Source organism: Chelonia mydas, chromosome 3, assembly GCF_015237465.2.
Source record: "Chelonia mydas isolate rCheMyd1 chromosome 3, rCheMyd1.pri.v2, whole genome shotgun sequence".
Classification (NCBI taxonomy): domain Eukaryota; kingdom Metazoa; phylum Chordata; order Testudines; family Cheloniidae; genus Chelonia; species Chelonia mydas.
The window spans coordinates 96,834,684-96,857,435 of NC_057851.1; the positions used below are offsets into that span (position 1 = coordinate 96,834,684).

At 40.4% G+C, this 22,752-nt stretch overlaps 1 protein-coding gene across 10 annotated transcripts in view; it reads left to right on the forward strand.

Annotated features, from left to right (window-relative positions):
* Window positions 1-22,752, forward strand: part of AKAP7 (A-kinase anchoring protein 7) — a 141,569-nt gene that overhangs the window by 4,964 nt on the left and 113,853 nt on the right. For 8 of the 10 annotated variants that reach the window (XR_005224701.2, XM_037894799.2, XM_037894796.2 and 5 more), the window contains exons 2-4: window positions 6,881-7,033; window positions 7,849-7,988; window positions 17,825-17,961. Coding sequence is in view for 9 of the 10 variants with exons in the window: in XM_037894799.2 (XP_037750727.1) it covers window positions 6,881-7,033; window positions 7,849-7,988; window positions 17,825-17,961 (430 nt within the window). In the remaining variant the exon portion in view is untranslated. Of the gene's footprint in view, window positions 1-4,724; window positions 4,762-4,935; window positions 5,024-6,880; window positions 7,034-7,848; window positions 7,989-17,824; window positions 17,962-22,752 lie in introns of those variants that run through there. The other 2 variants (XM_043542918.1, XM_043542919.1) reach the window with 2 other exon arrangements.

Here is a 22,752-nt window from a genome sequence, read left to right on the forward strand (position 1 = left end):
ATTCCTTTTCTTTTTGAACTTCTAACAGCCTTTGATAGTCAAGGCATTCATTCATACTGTATTCTCTATTACATAAATATCAGACTAGCAAGATGTCAGTTTAAACTACTGTTAAATTTAAGACTTTTAAAAACTAAAGTAGACAGCTTTTTCTCTTTCATTAGATTTAATGCTTAGAGTATATTTTCTCTGAGTAATGACCAACTCATTTCAGTGAATGAAAAAGGAGGGAGTTGTTTACTTGGAACTCATCCTATAGGATTTAGGCACACTCTTGGTGCTTGCCAACTTAGGCCAATTGCACATCCATCACTCAGTGACTGAAAGAGGGATATTGTCAAGACTAGTTGTTCCTCTGCTCTGCCCATCTGTTATTGTAAACAGGCGCAATTTTTCAGAGTGGCATTTGTTTTTCAATACACTGCTTTCTTAGCGGCCTGAGAAAAGGGAGGAAGTAACATACTGTACAAATGCCAACATGCATACCGCCCTCAGTCCTGCAACTGACTCCAAGTGGACAGACCCCTATGTTTACATGGAGCCCCACAAATCAGTGGGGCTTGTGATAGGCCTCGATTGCAGGCCTGGGATCTAAGAAACCCAAATCAAGTTATCTTCTGGATGCTTAACTGGAAATGTGGACTTCTATATAGGATTCACATTTTAAAGGATTGAAGTGAGTGGAAGCATTTTTAAAGTCAGACTAAACAAAGCCTGTATACCTTGACAGTGGCTTTCATCCATAACATGTAGTTGTCATTGTTATTTACACATGACTAAAATTGTCTGATCATCTAGCATCTCACATATAGGGTTTACAAATGAAAAGCAGAGGAAAAGAAGACAATAAAAATAAAAGGATTATAAAAAGCCACAAAGAACATATTACTTCTTCTAGTTAGTTACATAAGGAGACAATTTTTGATTATACATCTGTAAATGAGAAATCTGGTGCAGGAACCTTATGCAACGTGCTTTAATACAGGGGTCTCAAACTCCAGACCCGTGGGCCATCTGCAGCCTGCGAGCTTCCCCAGTGTAGCCTGCGGGGCTCCAGCAGTTTTGGGGCTGGGTCTCTCCGCTGGCCCCACCTGCTGCCCCTGGGCGCTCCCCTGCCAGGGGCCCCGGCAGTGGAGCTAAGCCGCATCTGCCTGCTCGCTCCAGTGGCTGCCGGCCCCTCCCTGCGGCCCAGGAGCGGGGCGGGGCTGTGCCTCTGCGCTGGCCCCGCCCCAAGCACACCTGCGGCCAATGGGACGCTGGGGGGGCAGTGCCTGGAGGCAGCAGCGCATGGAGCTCCCCCGCCTGCCTCTCCTTGGAGTCCCAGGTAAGGACCGCACCCCACCCCCTCCCCACATACCTCCTCCTGCCCCAAAACTCCGTCCTAGAGCCTGCACCCCCTCCCCACACCCCCCAACCCCCAAACTTCCTCCCAGAGCCCAACCTCTCACCCCTTCTGCACCCAAACTCCCGCCCAGAGCCTGACCCCAATCCCCTACCCCAGACCTCCTCCCCAACCCAAACTCCCAGAGCCTTAGGCAGGTAGGGGGCGGAGTTTTGGGGGGCGGGTTCTGGGCAGCATGAGTGACATTGGCCCGCTTGGACGATTTGAGGACTGGTACTGGCCCTAAGGTAAATTGAGTTTGAGACCCCTGCTTTAATATAAAGTAAGACTAAAACATCTACTATCACAATGGAGTCTAGTCCAAACATATTCTTAGTTTGTGAAGGATAGGTAGAAAAAAGGTCACATGCATACACCCAACCAGTTCCTAGAGCCAATAAAAATACACCAGCCTCATAGATCGTCCTTAAGGGAATTCCTTTAGCTTTCGCTATTTCAAATTAAATACAATTATTGGTCTCAATTGTCTAATAATTGCACATATCCTGTTATTTTTGTTAGCCCATCTCCCTCTTCAACACTTTGACCTGCTTCTTTGTTTCCTTCATTGGTTATGTCTTGTCCTTTAGGTTGTAATCTCCTTGAGGCAGGGATTGTCATTTTGCATAGGTTTGTACACTTAGTGCAATTGGCCCCAGCTTGATTGGCCTCTGAAGCTACCACAGTCTAAGTTAAATAATAATAAATAGAATACTGTTCAAAGAGTGCTCACAGAAAAATTTTTGTATCTCTGCTTCTTAGTGTCCACTAAGCGAGCAGGCAACCCTCCTAAATACCTTATTTCGTTTGAAAGAGAGGAAGTGGGTGAGGTAATCTTTTATTGGACAACCAGTGGTGAGGGGGACAAACTTTTGTGCTTACCCAGGACTCTTCTTCAGGTCTTTTTCTTTTTCGTCATTTAATATCCAATTCAGTAACTGGAACAGCTCCTGGGTAGCCTCAGTACTCAGATCACAGTTTACTTTGTGATTTTCCCCTCCCCCACTTTATGCTGAAGCCAATTAGTACTTAATCGGTTGTCTTGTCTTCCCTAGCACTAGGGATGTGGTATCCAAGAAACAGTCTACAGGGTCCTAACAACACAGATCAGGTTTGTTACACTACATTTGTCAAATCAGTGGTTGCTTTGCATGCCACAAGAACATAATGTGGATGTTTACTGCCAAATTTTCCCCTGGGGTTAGATTTGGAATATCTGCATTAGTTACCAGTGGAGCTTTGAAAATGTGCTTGTCTGTGGTAATGAGGTGTCCTGTGATAAACTGCAATTCTGACATAAGTTTATTTTCCAGTACACTAACACCATTGTAATGTGGAGTTTTACTAGGAGAATACTGCTGGATGCTTGCTTTTGTGCACAGTTGTTGAGAGATGCAAAAGGAGGTTTCAGCTTGACATTTTTTAGAAGATATAATTGAATATGTATAATGTCAGAATAAAATGAAAGAGTCTGAAGCAAACGTAGGAAAAGATGACTTGTGGATAAATTTATGTTGCATAATTAGTAAGTTTAGAAAAAACATTTTGAATGAATCATTGGTTAGGCTGACCCTTTCATTATCGTGTTGGCTTGATATCCTGCCACCTGTAGTTCACAAAGAAGCTTAGAAACTGAACTTATCTCTCTTAAATGAAAATCAAAGTATATTGAGTGGAGACAAGTGAATTGTGATTTATGTTGGCTCCCTATCTACAGCTTTCAAAACTCTTAGTAGATGGAAATACTGTAGTGATTGATTGACAATTTTTAGGAAATTTTAAATTGTCCTGTTGCTTATTAATTATATTTGAATGACCTGTTAACTTCAAAGAGACTTGCCATAGCTCATGTATTTCATGTGACACTTATGCATTTTCAAAGTCTGTCACATGTTTCTGCACAAATAGGAAAATGTCAGACATTTCAGAAAGAAACCCTTTCCCCACAGATTATTTAATAGAGGAAGGTGCTATACAAGACACCATGGGTTCTAATTTTAGCACTTCTGCTGACTATTCTTAATACTTCTGTGCACTTCCCAATTTTTATTAACCCAGGCCTCTGACCTCTACCTCAGGTGAGGCAATCATTTACCCATTTTACAGATGAGAGAGGTTGGATAAGGCACTGTAGGCAATGCTAGTACAAACAGTCCCAAGTTTCACCAATCTTGCGATGCTGCCTTTCAGATGTAATGGGCCAAATTATGCAGTGTCGATCTTTATCCTGCTTTAGTAACTAGACCAGAGAGATTTATGAGTCTACTGCTGCCTCACTGCTATATACAGTGATCTTTAACCCAAATGATAGAAGCTCAGGTTTTTAGAATTAGCAATCCCAGGTTTAGTCACTGCAGGTTACTCAAACAGGGGAGTCACTATGATGTCTTTAACCTATAGACCGTTCTCTACTCATAGAGCCAGGAATAGAATCCTCATGCCCAACAATTGCTAGTTCACAGTTATGTAACCCAGTTATTAAACAGTGTGTTTTCTCTCTCTCTGGGATGCTCGTCACAGAGGATAACAGCACATCTCATGTAGTCGTTCCTGTAGCGAAAGTGGTAGACATCTGTGGTGTCTGTCGGAGGGCTATGGATTCAGTTCTCGTTTATGACCCATGTAGGAAAAAATATAGGCAAGTTAGTGTGCAGATCCTAGAATAGATGAATATTTCATATTGCAAGTCACATTGAGGTGAAGTTGGATATTTGTTTTATTTTTAGTCTTTGTACTTTGGTTAAGGGGTGTTTTCCCTTTAAGAACAGGGTAGGGGGCACATATTATGACATTTTTTTGAAGAAAACAGAGCAGTGTGTGGATGGTGTTGGGTGTGTGTGTGTGCACAGAGAGAGGAAGATCCTGCCTGCAATATTGCTAACCATTTGTATTCGAAAATAATGAGTCTGACCCCTCAAGTCTTGAGATTGGCTATAAATCAGAACATTTTAAAAATATATATTTTGAGAATTCTTTTTATTTGCCTTCTTGTTTGAGCCATTAGGATAACCCTGGAAATTTGGTCCAGGTGTTTCTCAGCAACCTCTATAACAGTGAAGGCTAGTGACTTGCTTGTTTAAAAAGGAAAGCTGAGATCCTCATGTAATCACTTGACTCCAGAAGCTGGAGCTTTAAGAAAAACCAATTATAAGATTCATAATAAAATCAAAAGAGCTGGCAACACCATGCCTATGTAAGTTCCAAAAAAGTAACAATTTGATTTTAAAAATTTTTTACCTTTCTAGAAGATGAACTTAACTCTTGCTGAAGATGTAACGTTAACCCTTATCAGGGGATTAGATGCCTTGTGACATTTTTAATGATCTTCAGAGTCTTTTTGTCCCTGTAGGTCACAAGTATGACTCCATCCAACTCAGCAGGTATTAAATAAAGATTGTTCATGTCTAATAATGGATGTTTGGTGGCCTCTATGAGTTGGGTTTAGTGAGTGTCAGTTCCAGCTCCTGCATCATAAAGTCATCACTACCATGCTTTGCACTAATTGGCAGACTCAGTATGGGCCTTGGAGACTGACTTAGCCCTCTTGTCTCTAGAAATCACCCCAGATCAGACTGAGCTATGGTGATAGGGTAACCTTCCTTGTTGTTGCCCTATAGATGAGTAGGGCAGCAGACAGCAGAGGTATATGAGCACTAAACCCACTTTGTTTATAGCAAGGGTTTATGATTATATGCAAATGAATTAAAATATGCAACATATTTACTTAATATTTTGCATAAAGTGTCTGGGAATTGCCCAAAACTTTGGCAGTTCTGTATTTCAAAGTAAAAAAAGTTTTCTTGAACATAAGTCACAACCTCACAAATATATTGAAATACAAACAAAACATAACTACTTTCCTGTGAGTGTGGAAAAAACAAAGTTACAGTTGTGACTAGTAAGGATACGCCACTATTCCTGGGAACCTTTAACTGTTCTCTTCCTGAATGAGAGAAGAACCAACCAACCAACTGATCACTATTTCTCTTATATAAAAAAGTGGATTGCAAAGGTACATATCAGTTGCTAAATATTAAGGTTTACCCACCAATCAGCTTTTCATATTTGAGAAGAGTAATGAACCTTTTGTACAGCCTGATCATTTGGATTGGGTTATATACCAAGGCCCCAGTGCTGCAGATGCTCACGTGCTTAACTTTACTGACAGTAGTAGTCCCACTGAATTCAAGAGAAACTCACAAGGGGGAATTTTAAGGAGGAATTTTTACCCAGTGGCTTAAAGTGGCAATCTGCCTCCCCTGAGTTATTTTTGGGTGAGGGGGTTGGATCAGTGGACTGAAGAAACACCCTTCAGTGAAATGGAGTGGTATTAGAGAGGTATCATGGGGTCCACTCACCGCTGGAGCACCCCCTCCTGGTTCCTTTGGGGATTAGATGATTCTAGGTTTGATGCCCCCTTCTGTTGGTTCCTCACCCCGTTGTCTTTTTCTTTCTCTGGGACTCAGGGTGGTCCTTCTTCATGACTCAGCCCTCCAAGGTATCAAAGACCCTCCATACAAAAATGGCAGTATTCCCTTTTCTGCCCTGACTACACCACTCCTCCTGTGGCTGGTAGGGAAATCCAGGCCCACCCTCTACTCCAGGTTCCAGTCCAGCATCTGTAACGACAATAGCCTGCTTTATTCCAGACTATGGTACTCTTGCCCTGGACTCCTTCCTACTTCTCAGCTCTACATTCTGACTTCCCCCCTCTCTAGGTTTATCAGCCCAAACACACTCCTCCCAAGGAGCAGTTTGGTACTGTAACTCCCAAACATGCCTCCCCTCTCCCATGGAGTAATTGCAGACTATTTCTTGACAGCGCCTTTCTGTTGGGATGGCCCAGCTCCCCCCAGCCGGACTTGATCAGCAGTCAGGTCTTAGCACACCCTGGCTTTCCTCTGGGTGCAGCCTATAGTTTAATTGGCCTAATTTACCCCGTCAGGCGTTGTGTGAGTTGGACACTCCATCACAGGAGCACATTGTCACCTCAGAATTCCACCTAATGATGGCTCCACAGACGTTACTGCAGTCTTAAAAGAGGGACCAGGATCAATGGAGAGATACTTAACCTGTTAACCATGACCAGCTCACATGTTTCTAAACATCATTGACTTTAACACTCGGTACTAAGTAATGTTTAAAAACATGTTAATTTTTACAGAGACGTTAAACAACATGTTTTTGAGCATCACTCATTTTCCCAGTCTAGATGAGCCTGTAGTGATCCCTTCTACATCTGTCTGCCTTTCCTTAGGACTGGACAAGATGATATGGAGCCAGCACATGTGGCTAAATGGACTGATACACTCCTTTACTCCAATGTAATGTAAGGTCAGGATTGAGGTCCAACTTTGATTAAGCACATTTACTGATACGTTGAAGCAGGAAAAAAATGGGAAAGAGCAATTTGGTCTTACTGATAGAGTAATACAGACTGTATATATAGTCTCAAATTAGAAATCTAAGACTAAATGTGTTATTTTAAATATATTCCAGATGGGCTGGAAAATGTGCAGGGGAAAAAAGTCATTCCAAAGAAACAGAAAAGAACAAAAAGAAGAAAAGGGTCACAAACTCCTCCTGACTCCATGGATTGTTCAATGGCAGAAATGCCATTTGCCAGTACAGATACTAAAGATGAATTTGGCAGTAAGTATATTTAAAAAACAACAACACTGGTTTAAACATATGTAGATCAAACATTTAGGCTCTTATCTGATAGTTGGCCCATGCAGGGAACCGCGGCCAGTGGGAGCTTCGGGGGAGGTACCCGCAGGCAAGGGCAGCACATGGAGCCCTCTGTCCCCTCTCCCACAGGGGCTGCAGGGACATAGTGCCGATCGCAGGCAGGGAGCCTGCCTTGGTCCCGGTGCGTGCCATTGCCACCCCGGAGCCTCTTCAGGTAAGTGGTGCCAGGCTGGAGCCCGCACCCCAACCCCCTGTCCTGAGCCCTCTGCTGCACCCCGTATCCCTCCTGCACCCCAAACCCCTGCCCTAAGCCCCCACCGCACCCTGCACTCCAACCCCCTGCCCTGAGCCCCCTCCCACACTCCACACCCCCTCCGGCACCCCAACCCTCTTCCCTGAGCCCCCTTGTACACCACACACCATTCCTCCACCCCAACACCTTGCCCTGAGCCCCTTCCTCCACACCGCACCCCCTCCCCCACCCTGCCCTCCCTCCTGTACTCCAACCCCCTGCCCCAGCCCTACATTCATGGCCCTGCATGCAATTTCCCCACCTAGATGTGGCCCTCGGGCCACAAAGTTTGCCCACCCCTGCTATATTGGTATATTATTTTTGAAAACTTAGTAAGAATGAGGGCCTTTTAATGGGATATAGTGCCTTTTACCTTTATGTTGCTGGCTCAAGACCAACTCACATTGGTGTAGTATTTCCTATTGTGTATGGTTTTTTATTAATCTGTAAATAAATGTTTTGCCTTCTCCCCCTCTTCCCCCAGTTACTAGTACATTTGAAATGTATTTTAAAAAGAGGAGAAAAAGAACTACTAGAAAGAAGACTGAAGAAGACGATCAAACAAAGAAGAAAAAGCAAGATCAGCCAAACTATTTCATCTCTCTTCCAATTACAAACCCAAAGGTGATATTCTTTTCTATTATTCCCTTTTTCTATGGGCAAAATTACTTCAAACAGGAGTAAATAAGGCAAGCAATATTTAGCCTAAAGGAGCAGTTTTCAAATTATTGGGCGTGCCTCCCATGGGAGGCGTAGGAATGTGTCAAGGGAGGTGTGAGCTGTATTCCTTTAAAAAAAAAGAAGAAGAAGAAGAAGAAGAGAGCTCTGGCTGTCAGCACCGGTGGTTAGGGCTTATGCAGAAGGGCTGTGCACACCTGGGAGGCAGAGGTAAAGGGGACAGCCAAAGGCGCCCCCCCCGCCCCCGACTTGAACTGTCTTCCCCTACCCAATCCCTCACCTCTTCTCCCCTTCCCCACCCTTCGCTCATCAGGAGGCAGCTCAGGCTCAGGCTCTTCTCTCCTCCCCACCCCCACAATCCATCACCGGGAGGCAGCGGAGCTCTGTCTGTCAGCCCTAGGGTGCAGCAGCAGCAGCGCAGAAATAAGGGTGGCAATGGGGTGCTAAGTCTTCTGTGAAAAGTGTTATTGACAAATATCACTTTTCACATTGCCACTCTTACTTCTTTGCTGCTGCTGGCATGGCACTGCCTTCAGAGCTGGGCACCCAGCCAACTCTTGTTGCTCTCTGCTCTGCCTTCAGAGCTGGGTGGTGGTATATGGACTTTGGGGTGGGAGAGCAGGGCATAAACAACTACTGACACAAAGAAGGGGGGCCTGATCAAATAAGTTTGCGAAGCACTGGCCTAAAGTATAACCAGTTATTTTATATTATTCTTTAAGGAACAGTGTCAAATTAAGAATCACACTGTCTGAAACTTTTTTTTTACTAACCATTATTACAAATAGCAATGGATTACTCTAACTGAAAGATATTAGAGACCATTTTTTCTCTTGTTATCCAGTTGTTAGATTTGTGGATTTGACAGCAGTTTATGTGTAATCAGTTTTACTGTTTCCCTCTGTATACTCAGATTGTTTGTGAAAGTCATTCACCCAGCAACAGGTGAGAGGAACACTTTAAAAAATAGGAAAGTGTACATTGTGAATCCACAAAATTGTAGGAGGACTGAGGACAGGTGTACATGAAACTACTTTAGCTCATTTTATGAGGTTGAGTAGATTTCATTTAGATTGTTTTCCTTTAATAACGTGGAATTTGTCCAATTTGCTGTATAATTCATGGTGAACAGATCACCTCAATCCAAAAACTGTAACCCTGTTATATAAAGGACATATTTCAGGGTCATTATTATCTAAAAAGAGGCATTTATAGGCATACTATGTGATTTTTGCATATACCTACTATCATCTCACTAATATTTCAGTTCTAGTAGCAATGCTCATTTTTGGTTCTGATTCTGTAACTGACTGCACAGATAGACCTCTGATCCATTAACAGCCTCACTAAAGTCAGTGGGACTCCATCCTTGTGGAGCCAGGTGCAGGATCAGGGCCAATGTGTCAAATGTCATTAGGGGACCACAGCTACTTAAATAATTATTTTTATCCTGAAATTTGCTTTTAAAAATAATTACTTACTGTTTACTCTAGGTTAGGTGGAATACTAAAGTTTGATTTGCCCTGAGTAGAAAAGCAGCTCGCCCAATAGGGGTGTGTGTGTGATTTGATTTTTAATGTGGATAGGCTTTAGTTAAAAATAGACTGATACAGTATGTCAGACAAACTCCAGCTACAATCTAGTGCCACCAATCCTGCAAACACTCATATATGCTTAAATTTATGTTCATGAGTATTCCCATTGATTTGGACTACTCATGTGAGTAAAGTTAAATGCATGCATATGTGTTTGCAGGACTGGGACCTAAGAAATACTGGTTGGTTCTCTTCCTCCCCCAAAAGGGGTCATTCAGTGATTTCTTCCATCCACAAGACAGGGTGTTGTGATAACTGACCGTCTGAAGAAGAACTGGACAATTCTGTTACTGCTCAGAACTCTGGGACAAGCAATGATGGTTAAAGTTGAAAATCTAAATCCATCCAGTTCACATATATAGGCTTGAGAGTCAATTAGGCAGTTATTAGTTTCACGTCTCTAAGAAGCATGTTGATGCATATTCTTAACTAAATTGAGAGATTGCTGGAGTTTCATGCAGTGCAAGCAGTTTCAAGCCATACATTAGGATCTTTAAGAACATGTATCTCATGGTTGTTTAGAACGTTGTTGTAGCTGTGTTGGTCCCAGGATATTAGAGAGACAAAGTGGGTGAGATAGGGATAAAAGATATTACCTCACCCACCTAGTCTCTCTCATGGTTAGCATGCATTGTCTTAGTTAAGGTAGTAATAGCTGAGCACGATTCCTTCTCACTAACTGACATATACACGGAGTTTTGCTAGATATGGCTGTTCTGAGTACCTGTTGTGGCTTCAGCAAGGAAAATAAGATACAGTGTTAGGTGTAGAAGTCATACTGTCAAAACCAGTATTTGAATACAGGGTCTGAATTAGATTTTTAAAAATATTTGTTAGCAGACACCATCAGATGTTTTTGAGGGTCACCCAGAGAGTGGGATTGCATCTGTGCTATATACTCACACACAGACCTCGGTATTGAGGAATTCTGAATAATGGCTGAAAATGAATTTAATAAAACTAAACTAGGTATGAAAGTTATGGTGAAATGTTCCACTCTTAGGTGTCAGTATGGAGGAAGATTGCAATGACTAATTATATCAGACTCCAAGGCAGCCTTCACTAGATAATGAAGAAATGAGATCTCTTACACCATCTGAATTTGGAATCTTTCACTTCCTCATTTTTGCTCTCATTATATAACAATTGCCAGGCTAGTGTAGTGGTTGAATAAATTGATACATCATAATTGGAAGAAAAAAAAGTGCTCCTGTCATTGCTGATAGGATTTGAATAATTTTTGTTGTTAAAGCAGAAAGGTTTAAACTCTGCAGCCATTTTCATGATGCCTAAAGTTGGTAATTCCTTTTTTTGACTTCATTTGTCATTAACAATAATTGTGAGGATAGCAGCTGTGCTAAGTCTCAGAGCATTTGATGTGGGGGTTATTATTTATTTACTTTGTCATTCTGAGCTTTTATGTTACAAAGTTCTGTTTGTAACTTTCTTAGATGTAGGGTTTGAACTGGAAGTGGGAGGTGCTGGTTGGATTTTATAATGGTAGTTTTATCCTGAATGGAAAAATTCCAACAAATACACATGGGATCTTGTAAAGATAGAGAGGAGCTTCTAACTACTGTTGCCATTTCAGACGATGATGGACAAAGAGCTTCCTTTTGTGAGAATTTCATTTCATTACTTCTGAGGTGTTCCGGGCAATAGTACAAGCCTTTCTGAATTAAGATTTTACTTACATTTTTTAGCTTTACAGTGAAAAACACTCCTGTGATTCAGGAACAGTTTTGAAGTGGGGGATTTTTCAGGAAACATTTAGTGAGTTATCCTGCTTGTGACTGAGAGATTTCTCTTGCTGTTATTTTAATGGTGTTTTGAATCTTTGAAAGAAAAATATGATGCTCCATTAATTTTAACGTCATACTCTGTTAAATTTTACAGAAATAGTTAAATGAAGAATAATAATTGTTTCCATCACTTTTGGTAAATCTACTTGGATGAGGTTAGATTTCAACTGATATGCTATGTGTCTGAAGATGCTGTTTCTAGGTCCTCAAGATTAGATTTTAATTAAATTGATTATACTTGATGTGTTACAACTCTAAAGGTAATCAGTTTTGTATTAACTTTTTAGCATTATTCTTGCATGCCAGAAACCCAAATTCTTGCATGTAAGAATAATGTTATTTGATAACTTCAATATATAATTCTGAATAGTTACGATGAGGATGATCACGGGATCAGAACTAGACTCCTTTGAAACATTTATTTTTAACACTTTATTATCTGGAGAAGGAGGTGCATAGCGAGTTGTTGAAATCTGCACTCAACAATTTATTTTACTGAATTAAAACTATCAAGGTTTGTGAAGAAGACTGGAAGGATCTAAATTAAATTAAATAGTCATCAAAATTGGCAGATGAAATTTTATGTAGAAAAGTGAAAGGTAATGTACAATAGGAAAAACAATTTAAACATTTCATATCTATTAATGGGTTCATTACTAGATATGAGAGATCTAAGAGGAGTCTTGTTTAGCTTAATTAAAATATCGGCTATCTGTATCACACTGCTCAAAAGAGTTAATTTAGATACTTGGCTGTATTAAAACAGAAATAATAAACAAAACCTGAAAATGGAAGCCTGCAGATTGGTCGCACATCTGCACCTTGTTAGTTGCATTTAATTTTGGTTACCTGAATTCAAGAGGGACATGCTAGAGATGGACTTCTCCCAGAGGCTCACAAACATACTTCTGTGTAACAATATTTTGCCTTTGGAATAGTGTAGATTATGCAGAACAGTGGTTGTCAACCTTTCCTGAGTATTGTACCCCTTCAGGAGTCTGATTGGTCTTGTATAGTCCCAAATTTTACCTCACTTAAAGATGACTCGCTTACAAAATCAGACATAAAAATACAAAAGTATCACAGCACACCATTACTGAACAATTGCTTACTTTCTCATTTTTACCATACAATTATAAAATAGATCATTTGGAATATAAATATTGTACTTACATTTCAGTGTATAATGTATAGAGCAGCTGGTACAGGAACCCACAAGGGGAGAGGCAATTCTCGATCTTGTCCCGAGTGGAGTGCAGGATCTGGTCCAAGAAGTAACTATAACAGGACCGCTTGGAAATAGTGACCATAATATAACAACATTTAACATTCCTGTGGTGGGAAGAACACCTCAACAGCCCAACACTGTGGCATTTAATTTCAGAAAGGAGAACTATGCAAAAATGAGGTTAATTAAACAGAAATTAAAAGGTACAGTGACTAGAGTGAAATCCCTGCAAGCTGCATGGACATTTTTCAAAGACACCATAATAGAGGCTCAACTTAAATGTATACCCCAAATTAAAAAACACAGTAGAAGAACTTAAAAAGAGCCACCATGGCTTAACAACCATGCAAAAGAAGCAGTGAGAGATAAAAAGGCATCTTTTAAAAAGTGGAAGTCAGATCCTAGTGAGGTAAATAGAAAGGAGCATAAATATTGTCAAATTAACTGTAAAAATGTAATAAGAAAAGCCAAAAAGGAGTTTGAAGAACAGCTAGCCAAAAACTCAAAAGGTAATAACAAAATGTTTTTTAAGTACATCAGAAGCAGGAAGCCTGCTAAACAACCAGTGGGGCCCCTGGATAATCGAGATACAAAAGGAGCACTTAAAGACGATAAAGTCATCGCAGAGAAACTGAATGAATTCTTTGCTTCAGTCTTCACGGCTGAGGATGTTAGCGAGATTCCCAAACCTGAGCGGTCTTTTGTAGGTGACAAATCTGAGGAATTGTCACAGATTGAAGTGTCACTAGAGGAGTTTTTGGAATTAATTGAGAAACTTAACAGTAACAAGTCACCGGGACCAGATGGCATTCACCCAAGAGTTCTGAAGGAATTCAAATGTGAAATTGCGGAACTATTAACTATGGTTTGTAACCTGTCCTTTAAATCAGCTACTGTACCCAGTGACTGGAAGATAGCTAATGTAACACCAATATTTAAGAAGGGCTCTAGAGGTGATCCTGGCAATTACAGACCGGTAAGTCTAACATCAGTACTGGGCAAATTAGTTGAAACAATAGTAAAGAATAAAATTGTCAGACACATAGAAGAACATAAATTGTTGTGCAAAAGTCAACCTGGTTTCTGTAAAGGGAGATCATGTCTTACTAATCTATTAGAGTTTTGAGGGGGGTCAACAAACATGTGGACAAGGGGGATCCAGTGGACATAGTGTACTTAGATTTCCAGAAAGCCTTTGACAAGGTCCCTTACCAAAGGCTCTTATGTAAATTAAGTTGTCATGGGATAAGAGGGAAGATCCTTTCATGGGTTGAGAACTGGTTAAAAGACAGGGAACAAAGGGTAGGAATAAATTTTCAGAATGGAGAGGGGTAACTAGTGGTGTTCCCAAAGGGTCAGTCCTAGGACCAATCCCATTCAACCTATTCATAAATGATCTGGAGAAAGGGGTAAACAGTGAGGTGGCAAAGTTTGCAGATGATACTAAACTGCTCAAGATAGTTAAGACCAAAGCAGACTGTGAAGAACTTCAAAAAGATCTCACAAAACTAAATGATTAGGCAACAAAATGGCAAATGAAATTTAATGTAGATAAATGTAAAGTAATGCACATTGGAAAAAAATAGCCCCAACTATACATACAATATGATGGAGGCTAATTTAGCTACAACTAATCAGGAGAAAGATCTTGGAGTCATCGTGGATGGTTTGCCAAAGATGTCCACACAGTGTGCAGCGGCAGTCAAAAAAGCAAACGGGACGTTAGGAATAATTAAAAAAGGGATAGAGACTAAGATGGAGAATATCTTATTGCCCTTATATAAATCCATGGTATCCCCACATATTGAATACTGCGTACAGATGTGGTCCCCTCATCTCAAAAAAGATATACTAGCATTAGAAAAGGTTCAGAAAAGGGCAACTAAAATGATTCGGGGTTTGGAACAGGTCCCATATGAGGAGAGATTAAAGAGGCTAGGACTTTTCAGCTTGGAAAAGCGGAGACTAAAGGGTTATATGGTAGAGGTATATAAAATCATGAGTGGTGTGGAGAAAGTGAATAAGGAAAAGTTATTTACTTGTTCCCATAATATAAGAACTAGGAGCCACCAAATGAAATGAATGGGTAGCAGGTTTAAAAGAAATAAAAGGAAGTTCTTCTTCACTCAGCACACAGTCAACCTGTGGAACTCCTTGCCTGAGGAGGTTGTGAAGGCTGGGACTATAACAGGGTTTAAAAGAGAACTGGATAAATTAATGGAGGTTAAGTCCATTAATGGCTATTAGCCAGGTTGGGTAAGGAATGGTGTCCCTAGCCTCTGTTTGTCAGAGGGTGGAGATGGATGGCAGGAGAGAGATCACTAACAGTGTAAACAAGTCATTGTCCATATGAAATTTTAGTTTGGATTGACTTCACTAGTGTTTTTTATGTAGTCTGTTGTAACATTAGACAAATATCTAGATGAGTTGATATACCCCCTGGAAGATCTCGGAGTACCTCCAAAGATACACAAAGCCCTGATTGAGAACCACTAGTGTAGAACGCTGACCCTCATAGCTGCTCTCTCTGTTCTTTCCCATTTCTGACTTTGAAACAGAGAGGCATCTCGATTCTTACTTCCCTGCTCATTCTCTGACGGTAAGGTTAGCTGTGGCTTGCCTCTGGACCCAGCTGTGGTCTGCCATCTTTGAAATTGACCTTGTTCACTGATAAACATCTGGGGTTTTGTTTGTTTGAAGCCAGGACAGTCTTGATAATAGCTTCCTAGTTGTGTAAGCATATATCTTCTGTATCCTGAAGGGCTGGTATTGTTATAACTGAGCTTGCATTTTTTTCTTTTCTTTTCTTTTTTTCTTTTGCTGTCTCTCAGGAAGGAACAAATTAAACTATGTTCTGTCTTGAAAATTTTCCTGGAAACTATAATCAGAAACTGAGTAAACTGGTAATTGAAAAACTCCATCTTTATACTTTGGACTTTTCCCCATTGGGATAATTGCACTTTTCTCCAGTTTATGACATTATGTATTATCTGTGCAGTAAATAAATTGCAATTATCTGGGGTCATGTTCATCAACATTTTGTGTAACTGTGAAACTACATATTTCATGTCTTTTGAGAATTCAGTGAAAGTGTCATTTATTTGGGGGAATGCAAGTGCCAAATTGTGACAGAGGTGAAATACTAGTAGAATCTTACTGCAGTGTAATTTATTATCAGACACTGGGAAAAAAAATTTCAGATGACATTAGACATCTTCCTTTACTAGGCATGTTATTTTTTCCCTTCTTTCTTTGCCATCACTCCCCTTCTGTTCTAATTTGTTACTTATTTATATGGTGCCATAGGAAGTACATGGCACATAAAGACAAGGCTTTCATGTAGCAGAGATTGTCTAAGGCCCTGATGATGAACGGTGCTGAACGCTCACAACTCTCATTGTTTTCTTTGGGAGAGGGTATTCAGCATCAATAAGGTTTTTAATATAAAGTGAAAGGCAAAGATTTGCATGTGAAGGGGTTTTTCTTTTTAAATCCAAAAGCAGACTCTTCTGTTATGAAAATTTGGCATGTGTGTGTAGTCCAGGAATTATCATGCTTCTGCTGAGGACAAGCTGGTACTGAGCCCTGACTCTGGGCTACTCAGCTGCGCACACACACACACTCACCCCCATTTTACATAACTTTAATTTATAGATTTCAAAGTCATTTTGAGGTCTTCTAAATTGGTTCTTTTAGGTGATTTGCACAAAGGTTCGCTTGGCTGTAGTGTTTGATAATGATAATCTGTTTATAATTCAAGAAATTACTCATTTTACCAAATACTCAAGATTATAGTAGATCAGCTATATTTGATTTGATTTTCACTAATATTATATTTAGGCTTTGTAGCAATTTTTGTAATAACCATGATGACTGTATTTTCATATGCAGTAAAGACTGTTGGACAAAATTTATCATGCAAGCATTTCTTTATGTGTAGTTGCTGATAGAAAGAAAAGTTGTTAATTTTTTTTTAAAAAACAAGCAGATTGACAGTATTTTAACAACAGTATGTATCAATATTCTGTATAAAGCAACTCCTAAAAATATATTTGAGGAATGGGTACTATCTAGCTTTCTCCTCAAATAGAAAACTCAGGAGTTGTAACTCAAATGGCCCAGCACATTATTTACTGAATTCTCATCTGTGTGCTACATATAAGATCCTGGAAAAGCTGGCTGTAGTCCCTCATCCCCTACTGTATGATGAGGTTTATCATAGGCTGGTGGAGGAAGTTCTTGCAGAAGCCTCTAATTTAGGATATTGACAGCACAGCATGGGGGAAAAAGAGTGGAGCACCTTAAACCAATGGTTCTCAAGCAGGGGTACGTAGAAGTTTTCCAGGGAGGTACATCAACTCATCTAGATATTGGCCTAGTTTTACAACAGGCTACATAAAAAGCACTAGCAAAGTCAGTATAAACTAAAATTTCATACAATTACTTGTTTATACTGCTGTATATACTAAAAAGTAATTTATATTCCAATTTATTTTTTAATTACGTGGTAAAAATGAGAAAGTAGTTGTTCAGTAATAGTGTGCTGTGAGTGACACTTGTATTTTTACATCTGTTTTTGTTATCAAGTATTTTTTAAGTGAGATGAAACTTGGGTATGCAAGACAAATCAGACACCTGCAAAGGATACAGTAGTCTGGGAAGGTTGAGAGCTACTGCCTTAAAACCTGTTCTGGGAATTATCATGCTTCAGAGGACAAGCTGCTACTGAATCCTGACTCTGGGATGTCCAGCCGTACAATAGCAACTCCATTACTTCTTACCCACTTTGAGTTTACTCAGGCAGATTAACAAAACTCTGTCAAGAAGATGATGAAACTTGTGTCTGCTTGAACAGTTTTTATGTAAAAAGAAAAGGAGTACTTGTGGCACCTTAGAGACTAACAAATTTATTTGAGCATAAGCTTTCGTGAGCTACAGCTCACTTCATCAGATGCATTCAGTGGAAAATACAGTGGGGAGATTTATATACATAGAGAACATGAAACAATGGGTGTTACCATACACATTGTAACGAGAGTGATCACTTAAGGTGAGCTATTACCAGCATTTTAGTGAGTTTGTTTTCTTGCTTGTATTGTGGGATAGAAAAAACTATGATGACTAGTTTTGTTTTTGTATATTTTTTGTCTCTCTTAGATTACAAGAGGTATTCAGGCTGTCCAAGACACAGTAGTACAAAAGGATCACAGGTTTTCCCAAGCAATGGTTCGTTATGGCTCCTTACATGTCACCCTGTTAGTGATGCATTTATCCAGCGAAGAAGAAGTTGGCATGTAAGTGTTTTGCTGTTAAGTTATGTACATTAAAAATCTATTTCTTTGGTTGTAGGGGAATTCAGGGAAGAGGATCCCATTTTAATGTACATGTATAAAGGGTAACAATTCTAAATTTCCCAAGACTGATTATATACCTGCACTTCGGAATGTTCAGAACAACATACTATGGTGTATGCTTAACCCTTTAATTCTGAGTTGAAACTAAAGTGTGCCCTGTGGAAGATGAAAGTGTTTCAGTTCTCTCACCACCTTATAATGCTTTATTTAGGCAGAGTTATCCATCCATGTCCAGTTCTGAAGCTGCTCCTTAGGCCTCGTTTTTCATCTCTCTTTCTGCTGAGAGTTAGTACAGGTAGTAGCTTCTCTCTGCTGGCTGACAGCTGCTTTTTCTTTTTTCTCTAGGTCAACCAACTTATGTAGTTAGTTGATTTTAGCTACCTCAACAGAGCATGAGGAGATAGGTGATGTCACAGTCTCAAGTAGCTGTATATAGAGCTTTAAAGATCAGTATCAACACCTTGAATTGCACTTGGAAGCAAATAGGAAGCCAGTATAGTCTGTGGAGTAACCAGTTTCATTAAGCAGTTAGGCTCCATTCTGCAACAGACGAGCTTTGAATTATCTCTGGTGGGAGTCCAATGTAGTTGCACGTTATAGTTTCAATCTAGAAATCATAAAGGGTTTGGGAACTGTGACAGTCCACATACAAGAAAAATAGTTTCATTTATTTTGCAAAATACTGATGAATAGCCCTCCTGGGACTTCAGGAACACTTGGGGATCCAACAGTCCCTTTAAATTGCATGCCTCCTTGAAGAAGGATGAGCAAACCTTTCCAACAGTAGAGGCAGATGAATATTACGTTAGACCAAAGACAGCTAGATCAAATGTGAGAAGGTGTGGAGACATCTGAGAGGACAGTATATCATTTATTAATCCATGGAACACTGTCATATCCATACAACTACAGTGCAGTATGATAGAAAACTAAGGTTAAGGTTCTCTTCTAAAGATTGTTTGACTTTATAGTTAATTTGTAAATTTAGTAAAATAATAAGAATTCATTGACAGAAGTAAATGAGACTTTCCAGACTTTACTGTGTGTAAGTTTGTCAGTATAACATTTTTCAAAGCTGTTTTTATGAGTGGTGCACAATTTACAAACCTTCATTTAAATTTAAACTACATTTTTTGTTTGGCAATTGCAGTTAAACATTAGCTGTTTGTTTCCTTTCTTTAGTCAATTTTTGTATTAGCCTTAAAGTTACTACATTATAGTTGCCTGTGAATGTCCTCTTTTTTTCTGGTCTTTTTATTTAAATTGTCAAGTGGTTTTCAACTTTTACTCCAAATTATCTTGAGTTTTACCTAGGGCACTGCAAATAAATCAGGATGCATTAACAGCAAATGAATCAAATCCTTATTTAATTCTGTGGGAGGAACGCTTTACATGTTCATCTCCTTCAAGAGAGTTCTGTTTAAGGAATAAGACACAACAGTCACTGTTTTTGTTGGCATTGTTAGAAGACAAAGTACAAGGATATATGAAAGCGGCAAAGAGTCCTGTGGCACCTTATAGGCTAACCGACGTATTGGAGCATAAGCTTTCGTGGGTGAATACCCACTTCACTGGATGCATGTGTTCACCCACGAAAGCTTATGCTCCAATACGTCTGTTAGGGTATGTCTACACTACGAAATTAGGTCGAATTTGTAGAAGTCGGTTTTTTAGAAATCGTTTTTATATATTCGAGTGTGTGTGTCCCCACAGAAAATGCTCTAAGTGCATTAAGTGCATTAACTCGGCGGAGTGCTTCCACAGTACCGAGGCAAGCGTCGACTTCCAGAGTGTTGCACTGTGGGTAGCTATCCCACAGTTCCCGCAGTCTCCGCTGCCCATTGGAATTCTGGGTTGAGATCCCAATGCCTGATGGGGCTAAAACATTGTCGCGGGTGGTTCTGTGTACATATCATCAGGCCCCCGTTCCCTCCCTCCCTCCGTGAAAGCAGCAGCAGACAATCGTTTCGTGCCTTTTTTCTTGAGGAAGTGAGATTCAAAAGTTCACGGTTCTTTTCCTGTCTACCTGGCCAGTGCATCTGAGTTGAGAGTGCTGTCCAGAGCGATCACAATGGAGCACTCTGGGATAGCTCCCGGAGGCCAATACCGTCGAATTGTGTCCACAGTACCCCAAATTCGACCCGGCAAGGCCGATTTAAGCGCTAATCCACTTGTCAGGGGTGGAGTAAGGAAATCGATTTTAAGAGCCCTTTAAGTCGAAAAAAAGGGCTTCATCGTGTGGACGGGTGCAGGTTTACATCGATTTAACGCTGCTAAATTTGACCTAAAGTCCTAGTGTAGACCAGGGCTAAGTCTATAAGGTGCCACAGGACTCTTCGCTGCTTTTACAGATCCAGACTAACATGACTACCCCTCTGATACTTAAGGATATAGGACTCTGTCTAAGTAGTGCAATCATTGCTACAGAGCACTACTTGGGGTGTCTTAATGTTATGAAATACCAGGTGTGTGTGATGATAAACCAGCACTCATGTTGAGTATTATTATGTCACCTAGAGCCAAAAATTCTAATTGTATTAAACTTTCAAAAAAATTTGTAGTTACAATTCCAAGTTGTAATTTAGGGCAGTTTTAGCATTTTGTCTCTAGTAAGGGATTAGCCAGCCTTTTCATGGGTACTTCATGTCTTAAGTGGCAATAGAAACATTTTGGTAGCTAGGGGCATGATTCTTTCAATAAGAAAAAAATCTAAAATGTACTGAAAGTATTTGGGCTTTATTGCACTTAAGTTGCAATAAAAAAAATGAGATATTGGACCCTCTGAATTATCTACTGTGCTTGTTTCCCCCCTTCCACTCTCATACATTTGGGACACCAGAACCTCTAGGGCTCTGTGCCCTCATTCCTCACCAGAGCACATGAGCAGGAACCTGATAGCTTCTACCCGAAGAGATGACGCATAAGTAAGGCGAAGATTTTGTCATGGTTATTTTTAGTAAAAGTCACAGACAGGTTATGGGCAATAAACAAAAATTCACAGAAGCCGTGACCTGTCTGAGTTTTGCTGCTATGGCTCCTGGGTTCCCCTGCCACTGTGGTGGCTGGGAGCTGTGGGGTTCTCCTTCCACCCGCGGCAGCTGGAAGCTACCGAGTAACCATATTTCCCAAAGAGAAAACGGGACACCCCCAGCCGCTCACCCAAGGCATCCCCCTCCTGTGCAAGGCTGTCGCTCATCGCTGGAACCCTGAGGAGGGCCCCCTCAGGAGTCTGTCACCTGTTGCTGGAACCTTGCAGGGAGCCCCTGTCACTGCTGTCGCTGGAACCCTGCCCACGGCCCTGCTGACTGCCTGCTCCAGAGTCCCACCGCCCCAGGGGCTGAAGCAGAGAATGTCATAGAGGTCTCTGGAAGTTACAGATTGTGACTTCCATGACCTCCGTGACATAAATGTAGCCTTACGCATAAGGCCCTGCTCCCCTAATGGGAGAGGTACAGAGGTAGCCATCCAGAAAGAGCAGCAGGGAGAGCAGGCCAGTCTAGACCTGTTGGGCACCCTCTCATCTCCCCAAATCCTCTGTCCCCTGAAATACCAGGACAGGAGCACATGAGCTTCCTCCTGCCCTGGGCAATGGCCCAAGGAGGCCATTGCTGCCTTAGGACAGCTGCTGTAGTGTAAGGGAAGCATGCTCTAAATGACTCCAGATGATTTCACATCCTGCTGAAGTCAGCAAAATTGTTAATTGAGCTAAACTGTGAAAGTTTGAGAAGTGGGGGCAATTTGGGGTTGACTGCTGATTAAAGATTGATCCTGGAAGAGAGATGCAGAGAAAAACGGAGATACCTGGCATTAAAACAAAACAAAAGATGAAAGTAATACAATAGAAGAGGAAGCATTAAAAGCAAAATAAAAGTTTCTGTGAGATGGCCGGGGTGAAAGAAGGGCATGTTGGTTCAACAATAGGGGAGCATATTGGTTGATGTGTCTGTGCAGAGGAAAAAAAAAAAAGGATATGGGGCTAGGATGGGAATATGGCTTGAGGAAACCACAATTAAAAAATGTAACTGAAGTACCTTTGACTGTTGCTCACATGTTATCGGTCTTTCAGTTTACTTTGTCTAATTACACCGTAGTCTCTTTGGACAAGGAATGTATGTTTTTTACATAGTTATATAGGTCCTACACAATGGGAGCTTGATCCTGAATGGGGATGTGGGCATTTAATAATAATGCTCTAGATTGCTTACAATAGAGAATGAAGGTTTTTAGTTCTTTTTTGCATGTGTTCAAATCCATTCTTTCAAAAGATTAAAGAGTGAAAAGTTGAACTGTGCTTTCTTTGATTTTATATACTTCACTAATTTCTGGTACAGACCACCACTAGATTTACAGAAGGAGACAAAATGCTAAATAAGTTTTAACAAGTTTGGTTTCAGCAAGGTACATCTTGGCCCTAAGTTGCTCTCACATCTCAATGTTACAGCAAATAACTGGTAACTTAAATATTAAAGCATGGAAAGAGAAAGAAAGAAACAGATATACCCCATATCTGACCCCCTCAGCACACATATATGAACAGTTGAAAGGGTTCTAATTTGTTTTGCTTATATTAACTTCATTTTTGTCAGACTTTTCTAAATTGTTAATTTAAAAGAGCTGAGATCCATACTTAAAATGTCATAATGTTTAGATTATATAATTCAGAAAAAACCACGGACAGCTCCTATAAATCAGTTTTACATATTTCTGGAAGGATGTTTTGTTCCTGTTATT